The following is a 27,782-nucleotide window of genomic DNA, read 5'->3' as shown; positions in this document are numbered from 1 at the left end:
GCTAAGCGTTAGCGATTAGCCACTGTCTCTCCGAGTGCCAGTGGGCACCTCGAGTGTTATCGCAGTTTGGGGAGGTCTCCCTGTCACTACTATGCAGCACTCCAGTCAGGCAGAGCCGCCGAGGGGGAGCCTTGTCCCTGTTACCAAGCGTTGGCTTTGCAGAAGCTTGCATTTCTTGTAGAATGCCCTCCCAAAAACACACACATACACCAGTACAAACCCCAAAACTCCTATACTGCCACTACTGTAAAATTCCCTGAGGCTCGAAAAGGCAGCAGGGCTGAGATCACAGTGTACTAGCTCTGAAATATGGCTATTTCTGCGGATCACTGCTGTCACGTGTAGAGTGAAAAGTGGGAGTGGGGGAGTGGGGGGGGGGTCTTTGGGGTTCTGGAAAGGTCCGTGACTTAAGTCTCCGGCTGCAGTGCTGAAGCAATTAACTGCATTTGCATTACAGCTGGAATTTCATAAGAGCTACTTCAATGGTAAGTGGGTCAATCTTTATGCAAATTACCATTGGTAATAAAAGAATATATTCACAACTTATTGAAGCATAAACCTCTGACTCACTTCACGCAGCACTGTTCTCTCACTGCACGGCAGCACACAAACTGCACACTCCACACTGCAGGACACTGGGATGTTTGGTGAGCAGGACGGGAACAGGATTAGAAAAATAAAGCTGACACATTCCTGATGAAAAATGGACATGTCAACTAATGAGATCCAAGGCCTTAGCGTTTCACACGGGAGCCAATCACATGCGGGTCACATGAACGCGTCCTTAAAAAGCTGCACGAAGGCACCCTGAAATGATCCTGTACAGGCAGCTCTGTTTAGCTTCTGCGGTAACCTTCTGGTCTGTCATATTCCACGCCGATGTACTCCCACCATATCGCATATAACCGCTCACCCCACAAACAAGCTGCTGTACAGTGTAGGTACAAGTAGGCAGCATTCATTCACCAAAAATGGCTGTTTTCAGCCTGGGTTGCGTGTGTGTGTTGTGTTCCCGGCCCAGTGGTTCTGGTCTGTTCCGTGCCGCACTATCTGGGAGGTTTTAAACCAGGTTTATTTGCTGAACAGACACCAATACACCTACTGCAAACAGGGACACCTTACAGAGCAGAAAGAAAATATGTGTCTTCCTGCGTATTTACAACATGGTTCCTTGGCAACATGCATTTGCAAGAATGAGAATATGCACTTTTCTCAAACAGTATAAACAAGCGTAAGCAAATATCGGAAGACATGTTTACGGCTCCTCTGTGTTTGCTCATCTCGTGCAAACAGAGACGAGATTCCCAACACGGGGGTGACCCAGGGTAAGATGGGGCTTGGATACAGAACAGAGTGGGAAACGTTTACAAAACGGTGGACAACGAGCCACCTTCAATGCACACGTGTGTCGTTAATGATAGCAGCTGCCACCGGGCGTCTTCAGGGCGTAAGGTGGGCGAGGTCAGACAGAGACACACCCTGTTATTGGCGGTCAGAGGCTCAAGGCCCCCCTCACGAGAAACCTGAAACCTGCAATCAAACGGGGGTGGCACTCGGCCACATTACAGACACGCGCTCTGGGTCCTGATGTGAATTGAAGGCTACCTTGCCGTGCAGGGCAGCCAGCCCTGTGATTTTCTCCTGCTTTTAGCTGGAGAGAGAAAGCCGCAGCTTTCCGCCGTATCGGTCCTCTCATTAGAGTCCTGCAGGCGGGGAGGCCCCTTTCCTGCACTGGAAATAGAGCTGGCTTGTCAGCTGTTCTACGAAGGGCTGCCAGCTGAGTAAAAAAGTGTTGCCGCTTGCCCGAGATGCTGACCCTGTAAAGGGGCTCGACGTGTTCCAGTGGGAGCGTGTGTTCACATTCATGCCTGTATGTCTGTGTCAATATGCGAGCACATATTTGTGTTTCCGTGAGTGCGTGCGCGTGTCTGTGTATACACTGCACGTGTTTGTATGTGTCCTGGAGCAAGATAATATAAGCAGACTCGAGCAGTGTGATTTTTACAGTGAAGAAACATAACATAATTCGGGTTATATTGCTGGAATAAATAATTTCACACTGCAATGAATTTATTGAACTGCCTTTTGGCTTCTCCTCTCTCCCTCTCTGCATGCCAGCATCTCCTCCCCCATTCCCCACTCTAACCTTCCCTTTTACCGCTCCATATCCCTCTAGCCTCCCTCTTCCTCTCCTAAGAATTCCTGTCACTCAACACTTAGTCCCCTCCCTCCCGTTTAGCTCCAGCCCTGCACCGCCCCCCCCTCCCCCCTCCAGCCCTGTCCCTCTCGCTCACAGCTCTTCTGTGCCTTGGCCTTGCGGGAGCTCTTGCAGGACTCGCACCACACGGTCACACCGTCCTCCAGGAGCCGTAGGGCCCTCTTCTTCTGCCAGCCTGGCGAGCGCACCTTCACCATGCTGGAGCCCCGCAGCATCACCCGCACGTCCTCGTCCTCCAGCACGCCTGTGTGGGGGGAAGGGGAGTACGGTTACTCACACTGGGGCACACACAGTACATCTCCCGTCGCACAACTAATGAAAGAGCAGAGCCGTCGCATTCCCAAAAGTGGTTTGTATTTTAAACAGGTCAAAAATCCATTCCATTTAAGGATTAATTAATTTAAAGCTCGTTTTAGTTTCAAAGATGAAATTAAAGGTTGATTGAGTGGTACCCCCTTTAAAACCCAGTACTGACGCGCAGGAAACCTAAAACAGACTGTATGACCGGAATTAAAGCAAGGGGTTTAGCAGAGGCTTTGGGGAAGAACATTCTAGGAACTACTCCGGTCAGTAAACAGCACAGTTATAGCAGGTATCTGGACCATTACCATCTTGACAAATATTTACATATTTGTCTACAAATAAAATAATATTTTGAGATGAATACATCTGGACGTCCTTTTAATAATGTGATAATTTTGCTAATGTGAAGGCAGGTACAAATTTTATAAAAACAACTTTACTATCCAAAGGTTGTTCACTTGCCATCTCCATGTTGCCCAACTGGCAACAGTGGTCTAATATTTCCTTAGGGAAAGCATACACAAGGGTGAAAACAGTGTTTACATGTGACTACCACCATTGCATATATTGTTTGTACAAACTGCTGAAACACTGCTTCACTTTTATACACAGATACAGATTCCAGATGGTAACGGAAAACATGACAGGTGCTGAAACAGATAGATTACTCACAGATCAATTGGCGTGAAAAGAAGCAGTTACTCCTGCCCCAGACTGAGATTAAGAGGGAAACTCCAGTACTTGTGTGCACAGCCCATCACACAAGCTCATTTTGGTGAGACTATTAAATATCACAATATCACTTTTACCAGAATACAATAATGTAATGGGAGTTTATGTAAAATTATCTTGTAAATTGTAATAGATTATAACTGGGGAAGATGCCAAATAGTAAAAAGATGAATCGCCTGAGGTGCCGGGGCTGTTGGTCTCTCCATTGAGGAGAAAATACACAGCTTATGCTTTAAAAAAATCCACAGTTGAGAGATGCCTCATCTCGTGCCAGAAGAACAGCCTGAGGTTAACCAAGGCCTAGCATCAGGGCATGTGAACCTAAGGTGCATATAATGAGAGGAACTGAACAAGCCTCTTCTGCACTTCAAAGTACGCCCACACTATCAATCTTTTTGGACAATGTTCACAGGTGGCGGGTGCAATAGCCTAGGCTAGAAGCTAATCTTTCCCAAAACAGAATTGCAAGAAAAAAGATTTAACTTTATAAAACAGGTAGTTCTGGATGCGGATTGGTAAATACAGCTTTCTAGCCATGCTAAAATACACTAGCCTGAACAGCGATGATGTGACGCACATCATCTGCACTTCAAAGTACACCCACACTGTCAATCTTTTTGGACAATGGTCCATTACATCGGGCAGTATCAAGAAGAAAAACTCTCTTTTCAGCATCGCTATGTAACGCAATGACTCAAAGTGGCTTCTGGCGTGAGCCTGCCACAGTGCGATGGAAAGTGAGATGCTTGAACCATCTCCAAAGCAACTGTTCGCAGCATCTGGACAATGCGGTGTTTGGATGTTTCCGAAGCTCTGCCCGGCCCTCTCTCGAGAAGTAGAAACACCGAAGGCCCTTCCCCCTCCAGACACGTCAACAAAAGCTCACAGCTCACCCCCCCCTTTTTTTCACCGAAACGCTGTGCTGCTGTACGCGAGACGCTTAATTCTCAGAGGACAGAAGAGGGCAAAGCTAATCGAATACAGCCTCGTGCTTGTGGGCTTTATTAGCCTGACACTGAAACGCCACAGCTCCTCCGTGAAGCAGGCTCCTCTGCCTTGTCTGCTGCCAGAAGATCTGCCCAGGGTGGTGCCACATGCGAGCAACTCCCATTGGCAGGACAAAGCTGTCCATTGACTGGGCCACAGACAGGCAGGCTGTCTGCATTTGACACAGCAGGGCAGCCATGTTTAACTGCTTTGTTTCCACTCGAGTGCACCCATCTTTTTCATTTTAAATAACTGAACCCTTGCCAAGCCTCTTTGAATGATTTCAATACACCCCCCCCCCCCCCCCCATCACACATAGACACACACACACACACACACAGGCACATAACGTACACACTCACATATAACACACCCACACACAGTTCCTGTGATCCTGGGCTTCTGGGGGAATCAGAGTAAAACTGTTGCAGAGAATACTCTGCCGAGGCACATCCCAATGAGCAGCAGACGAAAGAAAGAACAGCCAGAGGAATTCCGTTTTGGGCTCTAAGGAGCTGGATGCCACTTTATCTGAAGGAGAAGGAGAGCTCCAAACAGGTCCAAGATGGGCGGTACTGCACAAGGGCTTAGCGCACATTAGCTGCCTACGTTGGGGGGTTTCTGATGGGAAACATTCCTCCATGTCGGCTCTGGCTGGGTCTGTGGGTGAGATCACACAGCCTTGAGGCCCCTCACATGCATGCAGTCTGTGCCTATAACAAGTGAACAGAGTAATGTTGACATGCACTTTATTACTGAACTGACCTCATTTTCTGTGCATGGAGGTCAGTCAACAAAGGGCTGCTCCACAGAGATCTTCCCTCTAAAACTGTTGGCCTAATCTTTGATGCTACCAACTTCAAAAGGTTTAAAATAATGAATTAACAAGCCAATTAACAGAGCGCTGCAAGCAATAGCCATGAAATTCATGTTAGAATTCAGTTTCTTAGTGATGTAACATTCTAATATGAACAACATCTATGCTCTTTATAGAACTGGTACCATAATCCCAAACTTTCGACCAATTCTAAGGGGTGGGAGGAATTCTATGAACTCTTGGACATCATAACCGTGTTACAAATATTCTAGTGATTTAATATGCAACTCAGCTGAAAACAAAGCCAATATTCCTGTCTTCCTAGAATTTCAAACTACTACCTCAGCACAAGGATAAGACTGCAGATTACCTTCACTGTTTTTGTTTGATCAATGAAAAGTGTCCTGGGTGCCTTTAAATAGCCCAATATGGCTACCACATTCTGCAATGTCCCAATAGGCTGAATGCTGGCCCTTTCTCAAAAGTGCCTCTGCTTTCATTATTTGCTTCGAGAATCACATCACATAGAGATTCACATAATTCAAACAGAAAGTTGCTCAAATAGGATTTTCATGTAGCACAAAAGCTTCAATGGCCAGCAACAAGGAAACGTAGACAAGCATGTGAATGAGCTCAGTCACCAGACAGCTGAGGGCCTTTCTAATAGCAGTGTACCTCTTAGTTACTAGACATACTGCCCCTATACGCATGTTAAACCCTTCTTAACATTTATAAATTCCATTCCAGGAAATGGCCAAGGCCTCTCACTGGCAAGCAGGGACTGAGAACACACACAGTTGGTTCCCAAAGAAGTAACAAAGAAGTAACGTATACAAACACTGGAAATCTCAGATATCATTGCATACCAAGTGGCAAAAAAACAGCATCAATTCGCAGATGTTTTAGGGTGTTGTCCAACCCCCTACTGTGAGCGCTTCCCTCCCTGCTCTCCTGGTCACCCCTCACATTGTGCATGCAGAGGTGAAGTGGAGTATTTCCTATTGAGCTGGCTTTGATATTGAAGCCTCTGATGAAGAGCACAAACACTCCCAGAGCATTCCACATCTCGCAGCCAACACCAAAGGGAAGGAGAAAGATGCTGTGTTACTGTGTCAGAAATACACTTATGTGAACTTGCGAGTGCATCAACATATATGGGGCTCAGGCAGTAAGAGCAGTCGTCTGGCAGTCGGGAGGTTGCCGGTTTGATCCCCCGCCCAGGCTGTGTCGAAGTGTCCCTGAGCAAGTCACCTAACCCCCAAATGGTCCTGACGAGCTGGTTGGTGCCTAGCATGGCAGCCATTCGCCGTTGGTGTGTGAGTGTTTGTATGAATGGGTGAATGAGAAGCATCAACTGTACAGCACTTTGGATAAAGGCGCTATATAAATTCCAACCATTTATCCTTTATATTAAGCAAGAAAAATTACTTTGAAGATTATGCCCTTTTCCAGTATGGTATGGTTTCAAAGTTTTCCTCAAAACGGAACAGGTGTGGGTGCATGAATGGTCACTATACTGCAGAGCAATGACCTCACAGACCTGGAACCATGTGGAACCATTTTGCAGGTATAATCGCATGAAGCCCCACCCCACCCCTTGATGGTGGCCCACTCGGATGGCGAGGCTGAGGTTCACCTCATACACAACACAAATGGCACACAGCAGTAAAGCAAGTCTCCACAAACACAAACCCAGTGTGGAGGTCAGATATTAATACTTCACTGGTACTCATCCAAAGTGCTCCATTTCTACTAAGGAACATTTGTGCAGTAGATAAGACAAACAGAACAATAATGTTTTAAAATCAGAACTAACCAAAGCTCAGTCATCATTGAGCTAAATCTCACGTTTAGCCTTGTTTTCCAAATTTTCTGAGCCCACGAACCACTTAATGCGCAAAAACATTTTTTTGTGCATGCCAGTGATAAGTGTGTTATGTAACGTCCTTTTCAATGTGTCATTTAACCCTCCTATTATGTTTGGGGTCAATTTGACCAGTTAACCCTTTTATATATTGATACTGTATGATTTTTCTAATTTGGTGGGATTAAATGTAGTAAAAATGCAATAAACATAATGCTATGTGTCCTGTACAAACTTGGCATACAAATGTGTTGTGATATTTTGACCCTGTGTAAGTGTATAAAATGCAAAAAAGTATACAACCATTTTTATTTTTTTCTCAGATATATTTGTGAATGATTCTGGTGGCACTTTCCCATACAGGAGCCAAACTTTCACTTACTATTCCTTAGGCTCATTTTTCTTAGTTATCAATAAAAGGCTAGTAATTTGGGAGACAATAAGAAGGCGACACAATATGTGTCAAAATTCTATTACAATATTTTTGTTTTTATTTCAACTGTTGGGCTCAATTTCACCCCAAACGTAAGAACTGGTCATGAAATCTTAACATAATAGGAGGGTTTAAATCCACCACAGCACATACATAACATCCATACACACAGAATGTTTACATATGTTTCTAAAAACTCCACTATGCAACTTCCTATTATGTAGTGGTTGAGAAAAAATAATAACTACCTTTCAACAGAGATAATATATGATATCAATATCCAGCTCTTCTGTGAGGATTGAAGACATTGCATATTATGAATTATTTTTTTAAAAGAGCATTACATTCATTTTCATTTACATTTACTACAACATGTGACTGATTCTTCTACAATAGTCTTTGAATGTTCCTTTTATTTTAAATTCTAACCACTGATAAGTACTCATTATACAAATGCTGGTCTACAGTAACAGTGTTTTCAATTTAAAAGGAGAGTTAACTTTTTGTTTTTTTCCCTATATTATTTCATTGTTTTTGTGTATGTTTTCAGTTGGCCAAAACAGTTTTTGTGTGTGATGAATATTCAGAGAAGAAATGTTCACTGTTAAATCAACTCTTACAGGGTACGTAATGATCCCTATTGGATATGTACTCTTAGAGTAAAGACAACACTGGACATTTTACTGTGTGGTGATCTGCTTTACAATGACAGGCATAGGGCACATTTCAGGGACTAAGGCATACAAATATACTTCCAACACAGCGTGTGACTAAAACCGTTTTTAAGTGAATTATCATTTTTAAAATGTACAAAATAATTTTCATGGAGCCCACCACTTACCCTCACTAAGGTGCAACCTGACACTGCATACCTAAAGTGGACACTGCCAGGAAGCCAATCTCTCCTGATTGCGTCACCCTATCTCAGCACTGCTCAATTTTGATCACTGTGGTGTGAGTGACCGTGAAGGGGGTGTGTGAGTGACTTGTTTTGTATATTAAAACCCCACACACGCACACACACTCTTTCACACTCATCCATACATGCAATACTCATTTGAACATTGCCATGTCTCCCTGGCTCTTCAGTGCAATAGTTTTAAGTACCATTTCATGAGAGAAGTTCTTGAACGCCTACCTATCAGAACATCAGCAATTAAAATCAACAAAGCGGTCAAATTTTGCCCAATTGGAAGTGTTTTGTGTCAGTTGCACAAAAGCATCTGAAGCACTTTTTATAATTTATCATGTTCATCCTTTGTCCATCAATACGTCATATTCACACCTAATTGGGTGTCCAGTTGACAATAAACTTGCAAAGCATTTACATGAATATACCATGTGCATCCCAAGTAAAAGGTCACTCTACCAGGTTGATTGAAATATGAATGACAATCAAATATTTCATCCAGCCTTTATGCTACTATACAACACCCAATGTGCCAATGTCACAGCACGGGAATGCCATGATAGTAATTCATGGTCATAGACACTATTTATAAAATAGAATTGGAGAGATGATGATCTATTTACTATATTTACACTTAGTCATCACTTTATTTGCTATTCATTCAAATTCTTTTCTTGTTTTTCTTTTTTTGACTAATTAAGACTTCTGTTGTTGTATCCTATTGACTTTGAGGTTTGAACCCGCAGAGGTGTATTTGTGCTACTGTCACCTTCCTGTCAGCTTCGACCATTTCCTCTGACCTATCTCATTAAAACCGCATTTCTGCCCGTAGAACTGCTTTTTGTTTTTCGCACCACTCTCTGCAAGCTGCAGAGACTGTTGGGTGAGAAAATCCCAGGAGATCAGCAGTTTCTGAGCTACTCAATGCACCCTGTCTGGCACCAACAATCATTACACGGTCAAAGTGAACCTCTTGAACACATCTGCATGCTTTTGTGCATTTAGTTGCTGCCACATGATTGGCTGATTAAATATTTGCAATAAAAAGCTGGTGTACAGGTCTACCTAATAAAGTGATCACTGTATGCAATGATCACTGTGATCAGTGTATATCATAAAAAGCATTATTAATTGTCTCTCTTATTGCTCTGATTGTATGTATGATAAATGGCTGGGCGTTTATAAATACTTAACCTAACGAATAAGGGTCGTGTGGAACATGAGGCATTCTGGAGCAGCTATCACTACGATCTAATCTCTGTTACATCACCAAATGAGTCCATGAGCAAAGTTATCCCCTCTAACTCAATTCTGGCGTCCAGGTCCGATGCACGATTCGCAAGTTCCCCAAGAGCAAGGCTGGCACGCATGACAGCTGGGATAAGGGTTGCAAAGCCGCAAGTCCACTTACCTTTTCTCAGTCGTTCTCCGTGACTTCGCGTTCATTCTAAAGTGGTTCAACGCCGCTCAACAAACAGAAAAGTGAACGTAACACTTATCTAATCCTTACCTAAATTCCTTAAGGGGTCGTGTGGCTTTGATTCCGCTGTCTTTGCCTCATTCTTCTGAGCAAGGCTTGCTGTCTTGCCTCTGCCCAACATGACGGCAGGAACAACTACAGCCTTTACTCTTTCTATGTCTTAATTTGTTATTGGTTTCTCGGAGTGATGTAGCTTCAGTCTACGTAGGCTGTAGGAGAAGCGGAGTTCCTGTTTTGCGTCTCCAAGACTGAAAGTGCCTCAGAACTTTTCCTTCAAAAAGCAGCAAAGGAAAATACGAGACCTGCCCACATTCGCAATGATGTCACGAACACGCTGTGGTATAAGTAGGCAATTGCACGGTTACTGTAGAAAGCAAAACCTTTACCCGCTATTGTTTTGAGTCCACGGTAAAGCTATATTCAAACTGTAAAAATACGCAGAATAACGGTATCACGTGTCACTGACCAACCCCACTGACCACCCAAGTGATCTATTTATTCAAATATATAAGCCCCTTGCTTATCAGAACAGTTTCTCTATTAAGTATTATATTAACCCACATGCTGACGAACAAAAGAACCAGTTGGCCTCTTCCAATCACATTTTCATGTTTGCGGAGGTTTTCATTAACGGGGGCTACTGCGCCGTCTCAAGTTGAAGATAGCAAAACAATAAGCCAAAATATTACAAAGATATTCACAAAAGGTGGAAAAACCACAAAAGGTGGAAAACCAGCTGCAATGAGACAGGGTGCAGAATAACACTTCAAAGTCCACACATTTCAAGGATACTTGCGAGACGTAAAGAAATGAATTGGAAATCAATTAGGAGGTCTGCGCTGTGGATACGCACACATATCTCGAATTCCCTGGTGATGTGTTGCCCTCTAGCAATCATGAGGAGAATTTCAGAGAGGACCGTCTATAAATATTCCGTAGAATAGAGATCAGTGATTTTCCACTGATGAAAATGCAAGCATCTGATTTGAGATTTAGGTGGAACTGGCCGGGACTGCATCGTCGCACCCGATACCCTGCGTTAGCCGAAGGCAGAACGCACAGGATACGTATCCTCTTCCCGTGCCCCACAATTAATAATAATCAATCCTAAAACACACCTTTTTTTAATATCCTAATCTACCTGCTATCTATATATCTTGGAACATACATGTTAATAATGACTAAAATAATGTTAAATCTTTTTATGTGAAATCATATTTTAAACCATACATTTCTTCTGTCCAAATCTCTCTAAACATATCTTATTGATCTTCTAAAAAACGAGCATTATCCCCTTTCAATATTATATGGGTAATAAGCAACCCTGAACATCAAAATAAAAAGTAAGTATTTAAAAATATACTAAACATATATATTTGTGTATTCGTGGCAGAAATATTACCGAAAAAAGGCTATTTATTTTTTACACAAAATTCATTAGTACACATTAACTGGATAGAAAAACAAGCAATAAAAATAACCAAACTTTCATAACCATAACAAAAGAAGACTCAACATGCCCTTAGCCCTCCTGTTGTCGTCAGGTTAAACAATTGGCACTGTCCTGAGTTTTAACAGCAGTGAAAACCGACAAATGAAACATGCAGCATGAAATTTCATTGCTTTTCCTACGATTAGAAACTTTAAACATCCATCCATCCATCCATTATCCTAACCCGCTTATCCTGAACAGGGTCACAGGGGGGCTGGAGCCTATCCCAGCATACATTGGGCGAAAGGCAGGAATACACCCTGGACAGGTCGCCAGTCCATCGCAGGGCACACACACCATTCACTCACACACTCATACCGATGGGCAATTTATACTCTCCAATCAGCCTAACCTGCATGTTTTTGGACTGTGGGAGGAAACCGGAGTACCCAGAGGAAACCAACGCGAACACGGGGAGAACATGCAAACTCCACACAGAGAGGCCCCGGCCGACCGGGATTCGAACCCAGGACCTCCTTGATGTGAGGCGGCAGTGCTACCCACTGCACCATCCGTGCCACCACTTTAAACATGACCCTTGTTATTATTTTTTTTATATAAAAGTGGTTCACCATCAGGGTGCAAAGACTGTCTTATGAAAGTGCCACAAATTACAGCAAAAAAATAAATACATGTGATTTGTGTTTTATACTGGAATGCGTACTGTAGAAGACTGAATAAATCCAGTCATTTTGTGAGGAAGGAGAACAACTATTCACCACTTGATGGGTGACATTAGAAATTTATGTATTTTATTATTCAATGAAGAGGGTTAAATGACCAAGCAAATAGTGGTGCTGTATAAAACAATATGTTATATCAACAATATTAAAAACACAATACATTATTTATCATTATTCGGGTATATATACTGTGATGGAATGATGAACAGACATGACTAGCTCAGCCTCAGGCCTTAAAATATGGGCAATTGGAAATAGAGCATTTTGTTTGCCTTCATTTCCAAGGCCAAAGAGTAGCTAGCTTGTATTTTATCTCACCAACCAACATACCATAATAATGTTCTCACGGATTTCTAAGATCCTCTCGTATGGGGGATTAATAACACAGTTGGCAACCTATGGTACAGGTTGCTAGCACTATTTGATTGGCTATTTGGAGCTTCAGTGTTGAAGCATGGTCCATCCATTGGTTTAAGAACCCTGGAAATCCCGCCTAACAAGGCAAACAAGGTTATCACGTGATTTTCTTCGGAAACAAGTTCTACGTGAAATTCCGAAGGTGTGAACATAAGGAGTTCGAATGTCTCGGCGAAAATATAACTTTTTGAGTTAGCTATTGAATTATAAGAGCACACAACTAAATAAAGTAATATTTACCACCGTTATATCTTTTTCGGCAGTTTGAACAAGCTGATTGTTAAGCAAGTCTGTTTAGCTATGACGCCTATGGGAGTTCTGTCATGACAGGTAGCTAGCTAGCCAGCATTTGGGTGATCAGAAAAAGGTGAGCCCGGTCACGTAGCTAGCATAAGATAGGTGATTGGTAATTGCAATATGAGTATAACTGATAGCTTGTTAATTAGCATACCTTTATAACATATTAAGCCATTAACTTTGGTCATTTTTTTAATGCGACAAATGACTAACATTAGAATATTTAGCTAGCTAACTTGACCACGAACAGAACAAGGTTGTAACAGCTAGATAACATACTGTGCTAGCTAATGATTTGAATGACTGGCTGACAAATGTATTTCCCGGCTAGGTAATTTAGACAGCTATGTTTTTGCCGCCTAGTTGGCTCATTAATTCGGTCTGCAGATAGCAAGCTAGTATTACCACCAAGTTTACAGTATGAAATCTCAGGTAACGTGGTGGAGAGGTCATAAAGATTTTCTTCTTGAACACGTTGATTTAACAGTATTTAAAGCGTTCATGTAACGTTCTCTTGTATGACTAGGCTTGGGACTATTAACTAAAAATCATTGTTTCATTTTCTGGGAAATATTATTCTATTGTGACAGCAAAGTCCGAACTTTTTAAGCACAGTATTGGCTAAAGTGTTCGGGGTTTTGGTTTCTTTGAAGGTTGACAGGTCCTCGGTGTGGCCTGGAGTGTGGAATGCCACGGGACTGTCGCACCGAAAGACCAGCCACGCCAGTTCTGTCCATGGCTGAGTCAGAAGACAGCTGTGTCAGGCGCTTCCGAGCTGCTGTCGACGTCATACAGAATCTCCCAAAAAACGGTGAGTGTCAAGTTAAAAACTCACCTACCATCATATGGAATTCTCTATGAGCAATATAACACCACTGTTTCACAAGAAAATGTAATCAACTCACACTTAGTTGAAGGAATTGGGAAAATGCTATCTTTCGTGTTATCTGGATATGCTTAACGCTAGATTGGCTTCTTATCTCAGTGGTGATGTTGACCACTCCAGTCCATTAAGCAACAACAGTCTTTGGCCTCGCCATCTCAGGGTATGAGAGCACCCAAACCATTGTCGAACCATGATGGTGCTTCACTTTGTTTCCATTCTGTTGTGTTTCTATTTTTTGCATACGTTCTGGTATCTCACATTAGCAATGAGACATTTAACGATACTTCCATGTGTTGACTCCCTCGCTTACCTCGTTGTAAGACCGGTTTTAGTCCATGCATTGATGTCATCCATTCATACTTAGAAAGGGCGTTGTTTGTGCGTCAAAAAATGTAGAAATGTAGGCCTGCATTTGCCAACTTGAAATTAACAACAAAAGAATTACACAATACTTGGGTCTTGAAATTGAACGGGTTTGCATTTTAAGGCTGCCATTTTGGTTCCGCTCTGCATGCAGCATCTGTCCTCCTCCCATGGCTGGTTAACATGCCGCCTGCAGTTGCCACAGGGTGACAACACAGCTAGCCTGACAACATAATATGCAGCTGAGAATTGCTGCCATAGGTTTCCACTTAACGGTAAACATGTAAACAAAGGAGTTCTGTACTGTGCTTCTCCCCCCAGGGGCCTACAGGCCCACCTATGAGGTAATGCTGCGCTTCTACGGCCTCTACAAGCAGGCTGTCTGCGGCCCCTGCAGGATCTCCCGCCCTGGGTTCTGGGACCCCGTCGGCCGCTACAAATGGTGAGAAGCACACGACAACGAGGGAACACTCAAAATAATGTGTCTCATGATTGTCATGCAATGGTTGTCATATAGACGTTAAAGTCCCACATGCATATTTTTGTGGTTTTATGGTTTTCATATCATCCTTGAGCTTTCGATTTATGTTCCATACCGATTCAAGTAAAACGATTGCAATTTTGGTAGAAGTATACATATTTCAGGGTCTAACTGCTATTTTTCAGAGCTGTTTGTAAGAATACTTCCCACATGACGTACATCTCTGCTTAATTATCGGATGATGTTGCTACTGTAAATGTTAACACAGAGAGCTGACCGCAGGAAAAAACCTACGTCACTCCTCACTGCGAACATTTTGTGGGCGCTTTAGATACTAAAACCAGGAAGAGAACGCTGATGTGCGTGGGCCTTTCACAAGGCTCTGTCGTAGTGAGGGAGAGCAATGACCCCTCTCATGTTACCCACAGGGACGCCTGGAGTCGCCTGGGGGAGATGAGTAGCAGCACAGCCATGACGGCGTATGTGGAAGAGATGAAGAGGGTGGCACAGGAGGTATGGCGGAATGCCTGTCTCATTGGGGTGGACTGTGCGCCCATGTTTCAGTGCCACTGTTTGTAGTCTTAAAACCCGGACGTGGGTTAGGATTTGTTCCCTCTGCAGAAAATAAGGTCTGTGGTTATCGCAAGTTGAAGAAAGTTTCACGAGTTAAGTTATATCTTAACCGTGAATTTCAAAGCTGTTTTGTTAATTTGTTGCTTTTTTTATAGCACATAACCGCTTTGAAATTCACAGTTGAGATATAACTGAACTCTTTTTAAAGGTACAATAGGTATGATTTTTGTTAAAACATTGTTACAAGACCATTTGCTATCATTAAAAAAGGCTCACAGACAGCCTATGGTTATAGTCATTAAATTCGGATTTCAAAATATACAGTTGACGTACCGACACTCACATTGTACAGCTGTATTGGTTGTAATTGCCACAGCCAATGGAGTGGGGGCACTTTCAAAGTTCACAGAGAAGGGGGAGGGATAAACAGTGTTGTGGTTTGAGGCTGTTTGTTGCTGCAATTCCTCTCATGACTGCCCAAAATTACTTATGTACCTTTAAGCTTTCATTAACCACAGACCTTATTTTTGGCAGAAATTGAAATCGTTATCAGGAATAAGCATCGGAAATCTGCTGTGGGAACCCATGGTGGAAAAAAAATCTGGGTTGGCCTAGAAAACTTTGTTTTCATTGTGGCACTCTATTATTCAGTGGACGTTTCTTTGCCAGTATGGGTGAAGCCTGGCTATGTTCCTGGTTATGTAGCGAACCAGTTGCACCCGGTGGCTGTGGTTTCCACTCGGCACAGCAAATCCATCCGGCACAGCAAATGGTGCCTATACTTTTCTTTTAAACGGTTTGCTCCAACCTTGCTGGTATGCAACAACGGCAATCCAGCACACCTAAATGGAGCTGACCCAATCTCTCTGAGTCGGATTGCCAAAGTCCTGCTTTGAATGTGGCGGTACTGACTGGCAGCCGCCTTGTCCCGCCTTCTAGGTGATTGACACGGTGCCAATGAATGAGAAGACGGCGTCTCTCTTCCACTACTTTGAGCCTCTCTACCTCGTGATTCATGACATGCCGAGACCGCCACAGGCCCTACTGAATCTTCGAGCAGGTCAGTAGAGTAAAACCAATACTCCCTCTTAGTTGTGTCAAACTAGAAAATAGGAAAATGCAGAAAGGAGTTAATTACTTGCTGAATAGTACATGTAGCTGTTTTTACAAACAAATGATTGAATGAATTTTATTACATTTTTGTGTCATACTACCTAAGTGGTCAGGTGCATCTCTTTTGCTTTAATTATCCTTGATGTGTCCATGGTTGGAGTCCTTGATTGGAGTCCATCTGTGGCAAATCGAATTGAATGGACATAGTTTAGAAAGGCACACACCTGTGTATGAAAGGTCCCACAATTCACACCGCATGTCTGGACAAAAACTAAGCCATGAAATCCAAGGAACTCTCTGTAGACCCTGATAAAATTGTGGCGAGACATAGGGCAAGGGTATAAAGCAATTTCTAAAGCTTTGAGTGTTCCCAGGAGCACAGTGGCCTCAATAATTGTGAAATGGAAGACATTCAGAACCACCAGGGCTTGGTCAGGGAGGTGACCACGAACCCAACGGTCACTCTAACAGAGCTTTGTGAGTCCTCTGCGGAGATGGGAGAAGCTGCTGGAAGGACGGCCATCTCAGCAGCACTCCATGAAACAGGCCTTTATGGTAGTGGCTTGATGGAAGCAATTCTTGAGTTTGGAGTTTGCCCCAAAGGCATTTAAAGGAATCTGAGAGCATGAGGATAAAGATTCTCTGGTCTGTAACTCAGGACAAAAATGTAACTCTTTGGGCGGAAGTCCAAGCACTATGTCTGCAGCTCGTCTTTCAAACCCAAAGCGTACAGCCAAGACAATGCCAGAGTGACCTCAGAACAAGTCTCTGACTGTCCTTGAGTGGCCCAGCCAAAGCCCAGACTTAAAGACACAGAACAATTGTGGAGAGACCGGAAGATGGTAGTTCACAGACCCTTCCCATCCAATCTGATGGAGCTTGAGAGGATCTTCCAGGAAGAATGGGATAAACCGCTCAAATCGAGGCGTGCAAAGCTTGTAGAGACTTACTCAAGAAGAGTCAGAGCTGTAATTGCTGCCGAAGGGGCTTCTACAACGTACTGAATTAAGGGTCTGAATACTAATATAAATGAGAGATTTCAGTTTTTTTTCTTTTTTCTAATAACATTTTCATTTTGTAATTATGGGTTATTGATGTGCCTCCAGTGGGAAAATGTGCATATATTGTCATCATGAACGAAAAAAAAAAAAGAAAGTCTGTTACAATTTCATGTAGTGCACTGGGAGGGAATTAAGTATGCATTTGTATGTGTATATTATATGTGTGTTATTTGCATTGTTTCTCTGTAGAACTGGAGGGGAGTGAACAGACAGCCAGCCCAACAGAGGCAAAGACTGAGATCACTGAGGAACTTTCCAGGAGGCAGGAAGTCTGTCAGAGGAAGTCCAGTGACCGTCATAGTGAGAACAAACTCCCACCTGTAGTCCCATCTGCACTGATTGAATGGTGTACATTCAGTGGGCTTCATAATTGTTGTTAATAATAATGAATATGCACAAAAATACTGTAAACCAGAGGTGCCCAATCTTATCCTAAAAGGGCCGGCGTGGGTGCAGGTTTTTGTTTTAACCCAGCAGTAACACACCTGATTATACTAATGAACTAATCGTGGTCTTTAATCAAGACCTTGATGAGTAGAATCAGCTGTCTTAGTACTGTGCTAAAACAACAACCTGCACACACACCGGCCCTTTCTGGATAAGATTGGATACCCCTGCTGTAAACTAAAAAATAATAGTTTATTGATATACACTTTATTTTTCAACTTCCAACCAAAAGTAGTGTGCTTAATTGATTCAGTGGAATCAACCAAAGTATTACATTTTTCTAATAATAAAATATATTTCCCCAAAAGACAGGTTTCACAATTTTGGCACCCGTAGTTTAGTACTTTGTGCAACACCCCTGGCAAAGATGACAGCCTTTTCCTTTTATGTGTGATAAGGTTAGAGAACCCATTTGGAGGGACTTTTGACCATTCCTCCATGCAGAGCTTTACAGAACCATTGATATCCTTGGGTTTGCACTTATAACCCCCCCCCCCCCCCCCCTTCAGTTCAGACCACAGGCTTTTTATGGGATTTAAGTCTGAAGACTGAGATGGCCACTGCAGAACATCGATGCTGTTTTCACTTAACCATTTCTGTGAGGATTTTGACAATCTGCCTATGACCAAGTCTCGGCTTCTTAGCAGAGACAATCCGATTTTCTGACAAAATTTCCTGGTACTTTGCTGAATTCATTATGCTATTGATCTTTAATAGTGTCACTGGACCGCTGGCCACAAAACATCAATGACCCACCTCCATATTTTTGGAAGGGACTGTAGTTCCTTTAGGACAGTTTCACTTTTGTATGATTTTATTTACTGTTAATTGTTAGATCAATGAATAAAAACATTGGAAACCTGAGCGGAATTGTATTGAAATAAAAGTATGTAGTGACAATAATTCTGGAGCCCGCTGTATGTATATGGAGGTGGGGGATGTGTGCTTGCCTGCTGTGTAGGTGTCTGAATGGAACTTTTCTGTTGATATGCTCAGTAAACTGCGGATATGTTTCTTTTGCCTAACTGCATGTACGTTCATATCACTCTGGGGTGCGTCAAAGCAGCCTGTGATGACTAACTCCTTTCTCTCTTCAGGCACTTCTTTGCCTGATGGCTTAGTACTGACGAGTGACTCAGAGAGTGAGGTCTTCTGTGATTCTCTGGAGCAGCTGGACCACAATAAGGTATGTTCATGGATAACCAATCAGAGAAAAGTCCCAATCTTTCTGTCCGGAAGATGGCTCTTTGAGTGCGTATACTGTAGGTGTCAAAGGCATTTTATGGCATTGCTAAAGGCAAAGTTGGTTTTAGCCTTTAGAGCTTGCGGGCACCTTGCTATTGCTCACTGCCAAATGGGCCTTGATGTTCCTGTCTGTGAGTGAATGTGTGTGCATGTGTATGTGTATATGTGTGTGTTAACCAGATATGCTTTTCATTAGACACTTTTATCCAAAGTGTGTGTAGGCAGGGCAGTTTTCACAGTGGGCTTGTGTGCTTGGTGCCTTCCTGTAACCCTGTACAGGACCGCACACCTGTATCCAAGGTGACACAGGTGGGAGCTGGGCAAGGTGGAGAAGGGGCGGGAGAAGGAAGATCTCCACCAATGAGAGGGAGAGGCTCAGGAAGGGGGATGCGCCAGGGGCGTCACAGGGAAGAAACACGTGAGCTAACTCTATTTCTCTCAGCCAATGCATCAGTCAAAGCTTTAAAACTTAGGGTTATAAATGAAAAGTTCAGTCATTAGTGATGTGTGATGATTAAGAAATGTTATTAAATAAACATGTTTACTGTGTACTGTAGAACCAGTAGAAAAATTTAGTCAAATTGACTGGGTATGAACCTAGAAAATACAACTTCTCAAGCTTCCTATTATAAAAGCGCAGTTTTGTAGCTCCATAAAGATGAAAGTTATTGGCTCTTTGGCTTTACTTTGGAATAAACTCATATTATGGAAAATGACATTTCCCTTATCACAGTCACTAAAACATTGGAGAATGGACATGTAAAACTGGGTAGAGATTGTTTTGGTACTTAAAACCACCACAAATGTCTTTGTATGGATATTGGGACCTAAAATAAAACACTGTAAAGGTGTACAATATGGGACCTTTAAGACTGAAACTGTATTGTGATTGCCTACTTAAAGTGAATGAATGAAAGTGAAATGAATGAAAAGGCTCACCTGTGTAGCTCACAAGCTAAGTTCACAAGTATGGCGCATGTGCTAAGCTCACCTGTGGCACACACGCTAAGCTCACACGCTAAGCTCACGAGTATGGTACGCACTAAGCTCACGAGTATGGTACGCACTAAGCTCACGAGTATGGTACGCACTAAGCTCACGAGTATGGTACGCACTAAGCTCACGAGTATGGTACGCACTAAGCTCACGAGTATGGCGCGCACTAAGCTCACGAGTATGGCGCGCACTAAGCTCACGAGTATGGCGCGCACTAAGCTCACGAGTATGGTACGCACTAAGCTCACGAGTATGGTACGCACTAAGCTCACGAGTATGGTACGCACTAAGCTCACGAGTATGGTACGCACTAAGCTCACGAGTATGGCGCGCACTAAGCTCACGAGTATGGCGCGCATGCTAAGCTCATGCGCTAAGCTCATGCGCTAAGCTCACCTGTGGCGCGCGCTCTAAGCTCACCTGTGGCGCGCGCTCTAAGCTCACCTGTGGCTGTGTGACAGGCGGCGAGCCTCAGGGGGCCGCTCGACGGCCGGAGGGCGGGCCCCCGGGGGACGGCGGGGGAGACGGCTGGGCCGGCGGGGCGGAGAGAGTGCCGGACGTGCAGCTGCAGCAGCAGATCGTGCTGGCGCTCCGGCGGCTGAGGGAGGACATGCACAGCGTGATGGAGCGGCTGGAGGCCGTGGAGAGGCTGGCAGCCGCGCAGGTCAGCTACGCGCCCAACCCACGCTCAAGCAGGCAGGCTTAGTCAAACGCAGAAAAGTATTTGAGTCCAAAACATTTCCTATGTGAACCCAGGTCTGCTCTTCACGTAAAATTCTGCACTGCTCATTTCGGGTCCAAAATTCACATATTGAATACAAAATAAATATAACTGTGAATGTAGATAATTTATTGTATTAGTTAACGGTACAGTATTTGTTTTCAGAGGCTGCATTCACTTGCATACACTTTCTAGAGGCTTAATGTTACAAGTGTATTTTGTTACTGACAAACACTCAAATGCTCTATACCTGCCAATGCAACGCTGCCGGTTGTCAGAAACTTATCTGAAGACAAACAAACAAAAACTGGGCCTAACTAAAACTGCAAGAAGTGATCTATCCCTTAAGTCTGCTTCAGCATGCTCTGTTGTCACATCCATCATTTGCCACAATTTCAGGAATCACACTATTAATGTGGTTAAAGTGCATATTCTCAGATGTTATTAAAGGGTATTTTTTATCCATTGTGGTTTCACCATTTAGAAATTACAGTGGTGTTTATACACAGTCCCCCATTTCAGGGCACCATAACATTCACAGGTTTAATTGTGTTTAATTATGAGAGCTTTTGATCACCGTTGGAAATTATTATTGCTGTTTATCAACATGGGGACCAAAGTTGCAGTGCCAGTGAAAGTCAAAGAAGCCATTATGAGACTGAGAAACAAGAAGAAAATGGTTAGAGACATCGGCCAAACCATAGGCTTATCAAAGTCAACTCTTAACTCACATAATTAAGAAGAAAGAGCAGTGGTGAGCTTACTAATCGCAAAGGGACTGGCAGGCCAAGGACGACCTCTACAGCTGATGACAGAAACATTCTCTCCCTAATAAAGAAAAATCCCCAAACGCCTAGCCGACAGATCAGAAACACTCCTCAGGACTCGACGATTTGTCGATGACCACTGTCCACAGAAGACTTCATCAGAAATACAGAGGCTACACTGCAAGATGCAAACCACAGGTTCGCCACAAAAACAGGATGGCCAGGTTACAGTTTGCCAAGAAGTACTTGAACGAGCAACCGTAGTTCTGTAAAAAGGTCTGGTAGACAGATGAGACAAAGATGAACTTATATCAGAGTAATAGCAAGGGCAAAATATGGAGGTATTGGTTCTGTAATTGAGCACTTTGAGTTTGCAGTGAGAATGAAGTTTTCTAAAGTGCAGGCTGTCAGCTTTAATTTGAGGGTATTTTCATCCATATCAGATGAACCACTTAGAAATGTATAAAATACATTTTAAGGTACGACAAGTATTTGTTGAATTGGCTTCACAGATGTTTCGTTAGGCAGGTGTATTCAATTGTGTCATTAGTGAATGCAGAAGAGAGCTGTTGATGTCTAGGCTTGATTCTAGACTTTGCAATTTCCTTTAGAGTTTATTGTTGGGGTGTGGCGACATGAGGCAGACAGCAGTGTCAATGCAAATTAAGATGGCCATCATCTGGCTCAGAAATGAAAATCCAATCAATCAGGAACATTGCAAAAGCCCTACATGCAAATTATGCGTGGTTCATTATTAACAAGAAAAAAAACAACTGGTGAACTAAATTATACAAAAAGACCCGGTGGACAAGGAAGACCACTGTAGTGGATGACCGGAGAATACTCTTGATGGTGAAGAAACCCTCCCCTGACAATGGCACAACAGGTCAAAAACACCATACGTAGAAGACTATACAGCGGGTACACTACAAGTTGCACTGATAAGCCTGAAAAACAGAAAGGCAAGATTAGTTTGCTAAACATTATGAGACATATGAGACAAAGATTAGCATATACCAGAGTGATGGAAAGAGGAAAGTGTAGGAAAAAAAAAAAAGGAAATGCACATGATCCAAAGCATACAGTACCACCTCATCTGTGAAACGTGGTGGGGGTGTTATGGCTAGGGCCTGTCTGACTGTATGGCTGCCAGCGGAATTCTAACATTTCTAAATGGTTCATCTGATATGGATGGAAATGTCCTCAAATTAAAGCCGACAGCCTGCACTTCAACCCCATTGTCATTGTATCCTTTCAAACTCAAAGTGCTAGGGTAACATAAAATGTGTATCTGTCCAAATAATTATGGTGCGCACTGTAACTGCTGATGGTAGTAGCAAAATGAATGCTGAATGATGTGTATAGACACATCCTATCTGGTCCCGTTGAAGCGATTCCCTCAAATTGTATTGGCCGCCGGTTCATTCTACAACAAGATAATGATCCCCAGTAGCACTCATGGCATGCAAACAACATGCAACCAAATACTAATCATGACTACTTTAATTTACGTAACATTAATGTGTCCCAAACATTATGGTTCCCTGAAATGGGGGGACTTTGTATAAACACTGCTGCTTCAACATGGTGAAACCAAAACGTGTAAAAATGCAGTTTACTAAAATCTGACAATGATTTGCACTGATTTTGCAATGATTTTTTTTTTAGTACAAAGGCAAAGGTCTTTGTTCCAAACATTATCTCCAGGCCTTCACCCTACCCTAATTCCTGTGAAAAGGCACGATGTAAATAGCCTTTGTAGTTCTTTGGTTCTGGTTGCATGCCTTTTCAAACTCTACCTTAGTCCTCCCTCCTGATTTCCCCCGCCCCTCCTTTCTGATATCCCTATCCTTGTCTAACCCCCCCCCCCCCCCCCCCCCAAAAAAAAAAAAAAAAAAAAAAAAAATTGCACTTATGATGACAACTATGTTTAGAACAGCATTCCATGTGCATTTTCCTAGTTCTGGATGTGATGCTTTGATTTATGGTAGAACCTATGCACTTGTAAGTCGCTTTGGATTAAAAGCGTCTGCCAAATGACAAAAATGTAAAATGTAAATGGTGCCATTTCAAAATGTGCCAAATTGTTGTTTGGCTTATTGAATTTATTCAGTGGAAGATATCTTCATCAGTGACTATCTCTTGTTGAATCGTTTCTGGTGAATACCATTTGTTTTCTTCCATGTCTACTACTGCCCTCTCCTGTTTAGCAGTGAGAATGCAGCCACACCCTCCACATGCTGGTCTCCATTCAGTTCTAAAGTACAGTACAGATAACAATTGGAACAAATATATTTCACATAAACATTGCACATTTTTGTATTTGTATTCTCTATTCTAGCACTGCTAACATTATCCGCAATATTGCACTTACCGTAATTACAGAATCAAATATAGTATTATTCACTCACTAGCACATACGTAGTTTCCTGCTTTACTTTGAATGATTCTCCCAGTTACTGCTGCCATGAGGCCACAGGTGATGACCTGGTCAGTCACTTTAATTTTTTAATTTTTATTTTTTCACACTGCGTGTATTTTACCATTTTGACCATGACCCTGACTTTGACCACTGCTTGCCCCTTTTCTAAACCAACTGAAATAGCCTTCTCTATAGTTTCACAAACTGCCGTACACGTTTCCACCAGCCTTTTATGTAGCGGTGTACTGATTTATAAATTGTGATGCGTAGTATTCTCGTTCTGACCATTTAAGGAGGCGTGGAGTGCTCCTGACATTATGAAGGTGACAGAGGTTGAGCGCATTGCACCCGTTGGATCACCAATTAAATGGAAATATTACTTAATAGCCATCATGCAGAATGAATTATAAAGACAGTGACGCATAACAAGCTGGCCCTTTGGTTCACTTAATGCATATGCAAAAGAACATGTAGATCTTCGTTCACACTTTATTTCTTAGTTCTTCTTCTTGCCTTTTCAATTGAGAATTATGATATGGAAGGGTCAAGTGTGGCGAGGGCTTTGAGCAAACAAAGGGATGCACATAGGGAATTCTGCAGCAGATCAAGAGGGAGATTCTGCTTACTATCCTGCCAGAAGTGTTTTTCACGGCCAAGAGTGTATGGGGTGTCACATGAGTTTTCAAATCCCATTTTAAACATCTTCTGCTGGTTCTTGCATTGAGCCTGTTGAGTCTTTGTACTGTCAGTCATTTAGAAGAAAACTATTCAGATTTTAGTCCAGAACTCGATTCTGGTGCATATATCTACTCTTCCCTGTCTTTGATTGGGAAGGTCACAATTATGTCAGTTGTTATAAGGAGTCTATTTACTGTAGTTTTGGTAGGAAGTCTCCATTTTGAGGATTTGTTGTTAATGGTGAACACGTATTCTCAAGGGCACTTGGCTCATGATATAAAGGAGTGGCTTTTGCTGTAATCTAACAATGGTAAGCGAGAGCCTAGTTTGTGTGCTCTGTGTGAGCTCGGTCTTCTGCTGTGTTTTTCAGGCTCAGAACACAGAATGGAGGTCTGCTGAGTTCACAGCCCCTTCAACAGAGGTAAGTGTGTGCGTTTTGGTTTGAGTGCTCGTGCGCAAATCCTTACACTAGCCATGAGCCCCGTCTCCTTTTAATGGTGGTGGCCCCTTAATGGGAAAACGAGTGCTACCTATATTGCTTTGTGGGGTGCAGGTCACTGGCTGCATGCACATGAGCTTCAGCCCTTAACCCCTATATGCAGGGTCTGGTATGGTGCTGTATGGGGGGCCAGAGATAGCGGCGAAAAGAGCGACAGACGGTGAGAGGGAGAGCAAGAGAGAGAAAGTAGGAGAGAGAGAAAGTAGGAGAGAGAGAAATAGTTTGAGCGGGGAGAGAAGGTGGCAGCAACAGCTGTTCACCCATGGTTTCTGTCAGAGCAGTCTGTTAAAACACACCAACCCATGCCAGGCACACTTGGCACTTCTACTGTTGTCTACTGATGGCTGTATGCTTTCTGAGAGGGGAGTCCGCCATTTGTGAAGCAAAGGGCACTTGGAACAATGGGACGCTCCTGCTTTATGTGTACAGTGAGACTTGTGTGCTTCTCCCTTCATGTGGAAGTGACACGCGGTACTGTATGTGTCTACAGGAGATCTGGTGGTGGCCATTCGACGTCTCTGGACGGACAATGCTGCTACTTCTGCTCTGGCCCTTCGTCGCGCAGGGGCTGGTGTTCCTCCAGCGCCGCGCGCACAAGAAGCCCCGCATCGCTGCGTAGAAGGGTCCCCCACTCCAGTCCGGAGGAAAGAGAAACTGCCATTTCAAATCGCTGAGCCAAATGCAGTGGATTGGATGCACCCTGCCATCATGGGGCTATGCCTTTGTAAACCCTTTTAGTCTATGATGAAGCTCTGTAAAAATGAACCACTGTTTGTTGTGACACCTCATAGAAACTAAAATGCACAATACAAAACCATTATTTTTTGGTTTTTTTATGCAAGAATGTAATTTCCTTGAATGTTTTAAGTTTTATTTAAACTAGAGGTATAATGACATGAGCACTATGACAGTGGAAATGTTCATTATAGGGTACCTATTTATTTTCCCTTAGATTAAAAGATTTGCAGAGATTTTAAATTTGCCAACTAAAGAAATGTGTCTTAATGGCAGCGGACAATCGGTTGAAATTTTTGTTTTTCAATCATTTGTGACTTGGCAGATGAAGGAAATGTTTTGAAAATGGCTGCCTGCCCAAAACGACCCCTACTTTCAGCATGTGACTTCACTGCTGGCCTCCTGATGTCGAAGTCAGCATTTCCCCCTCTGGGGTATGGGTAGATTTTCACACCCTGTCACCTTCTGGGTCTGAAGCCTGCTATCGGAAGAGGAGTGGAAATGGTGCAAAACAAAATGACTTATCGGCTGCATGAACTAAGGAAACCAAATATGCAGTAACTCATCGCTTTGTGTAAGCATGAACATAAATGGTCCTCAGCTGACCGTGAGCCACGTGCTGGGCTGTATAATGTGCAGTTTCCCCTCAGTCACCGTATGCACACTAATTCTCATAAACAATCCTGTAATTATAAATTATTTTAATTGGAGGAGAAGAAAAAACAAACCATCTGGGTGCAGTATCAGTGAGGTTTTCTCTCTGAAAATGCTCTCTTCCACTACAAAGGGAGAACAAAAACCAATTTCACTAAACTATTATTCGACTCTAAATGTAATGCACAACAACCAGAATTCAGAGAAGTCCCTCCCGAAAAAGAATTATCTTAAGACATCTACCATAACCATTTTATTTAACAAATGTGCATGGCAATTAAAGTGATAGTCATTTCAAGTGGACAGCTTGATAGACATATGGACTGGGGGCTCTTTATTCTGAATTCTGGTTTTCGAATAACTGGTGCCTACTCAATGTGAAGCTTGAAGAAATAGATTTAAAACAGGATGAGAATTAGCAGGAGAATGCAATTGATTGTGAAATAATGTTTACAAATATTAAATAAAATTGTGTCCTTGCCTGGCTTTTGTTTTCTCAGGTATCAACTTTGAACACAGGCAGACATGTCTATGAAATGAGTGATTAGCTTCAGATTACATTGGGCACAATTTTGATCCTGAATAGGAGGATCAGACTAGGAGAGTCAGTGGTATGCGGTATGATGGACAGATGGACCTTCAATGTCCTAATATTTCCCCAGTCAACAAACACCTTTCTGTACTCAGGCCGGAGGTTGACATCCAGTTTTTGACTCTCCACACATAAATAAATAAATGCTCCGTGTGAATATAAAAATAACTATACTAATCAGAAAGAATAGCCGTCACATCTTTGGGTCTCCCAAATCAAACACTGCACAATACTGTGTTCAAGTAACTAGAAAATAACATTTCTTCTTTTTTGAATTTGTCTCAAGGATAGGCACAGATACACATTTCGGTGGATTTGAGTAATCAATTGAGTTATAATGTCCATCAAAACCAGGGTGGCAGAAACCATATGATCTGTGAATAATAAAAATAAGAAAGCTAGCCTCTGATATAAGGGCTGAAGTGCTATATTTTAGTTATTACATTTCAACTTTTGTAGCAGCAGTGTAATAATTGAAAATGGCATGCATAGCCATCATGATCACTCTCTTGCTTTGCATTCTGCCTGCGCAGTGGTGTCCACTCCTTGTTTGGGGAACCGTGGTTGTGTTTTATTTATATTTAAATTAGGAACTGACACACAGAACCACAAAACAATATGTAATTTACTGTATATTGGAGGTGGAAAGAAATCAAAACCGTGACTGGATACAACAGTTCTAAAATAACACTTGGATGTGTTTACCTCAGTAAATAATGTTATGATGGCGCCAACAAATTGTAAACCGTGGACAGCCCTGGTAGCTAGTATCCTCATCCTGCTGATGTTGTGTTGCATATGCTTAACGCCAAATACTGTGAACTGACCATTTTTGTGGCGTCCTCCCCTCAGTCAGTTCAACGAAATTAGAGCTGTACGACTCTAATTCGCTAAACCGTGGCACGTGATAGACAAC

At 42.8% G+C, this 27,782-nt stretch overlaps 2 protein-coding genes across 6 annotated transcripts in view; one reads left to right on the top strand and one right to left on the bottom strand.

The window, feature by feature from the left end:
* Positions 1-9,896, bottom strand: part of LOC133121528 (1-phosphatidylinositol 4,5-bisphosphate phosphodiesterase delta-3-A-like) — a 29,307-nt gene extending 19,411 nt beyond the window's left edge. Inside the window, exons 1-2 of the mRNA XM_061230756.1 lie at positions 9,775-9,896; positions 2,295-2,462 (exon numbers count right to left, since the gene is read on the bottom strand). Coding sequence (XP_061086740.1) covers positions 2,295-2,462; positions 9,775-9,865 — 259 coding nt within the window. The 5' untranslated portion in view covers positions 9,866-9,896. The remainder of the gene's footprint in view (positions 1-2,294; positions 2,463-9,774) is intronic.
* A 2,539-nt stretch (positions 9,897-12,435) lies between these two features.
* acbd4 (acyl-CoA binding domain containing 4) lies at positions 12,436-26,760 on the top strand. Of its 5 annotated transcripts, none has more exons than XM_061232962.1 (11): positions 12,436-12,478; positions 13,287-13,444; positions 14,204-14,324; positions 14,792-14,876; positions 15,876-15,996; positions 17,300-17,410; positions 18,655-18,743; positions 19,082-19,220; positions 20,260-20,462; positions 24,757-24,807; positions 25,376-26,760. In XM_061232962.1, exons 2-11 carry the CDS (start codon positions 13,321-13,323, stop codon positions 25,502-25,504), a joined length of 1,173 nt encoding a protein of 390 aa, XP_061088946.1. In that variant the 5' UTR covers positions 12,436-12,478; positions 13,287-13,320; the 3' UTR covers positions 25,505-26,760. The 5 variants fall into 5 exon arrangements, with proteins under 5 accessions (XP_061088946.1, XP_061088944.1, XP_061088945.1 ...); XM_061232960.1 differs by having other exon boundaries at positions 12,454-12,703; XM_061232961.1 differs by having other exon boundaries at positions 12,465-12,565.
* The last annotated feature ends 1,022 nt before the right edge of the window (positions 26,761-27,782 follow it).

The sequence above is a fragment of the Conger conger genome, chromosome 2 (assembly GCF_963514075.1).
Source record: "Conger conger chromosome 2, fConCon1.1, whole genome shotgun sequence".
NCBI classification, from domain to species: Eukaryota; Metazoa; Chordata; class Actinopteri; order Anguilliformes; family Congridae; genus Conger; species Conger conger.
Note: the sequence above shows the minus strand (reverse complement) of the source record. Positions and strands in the feature narration are given on the sequence as shown.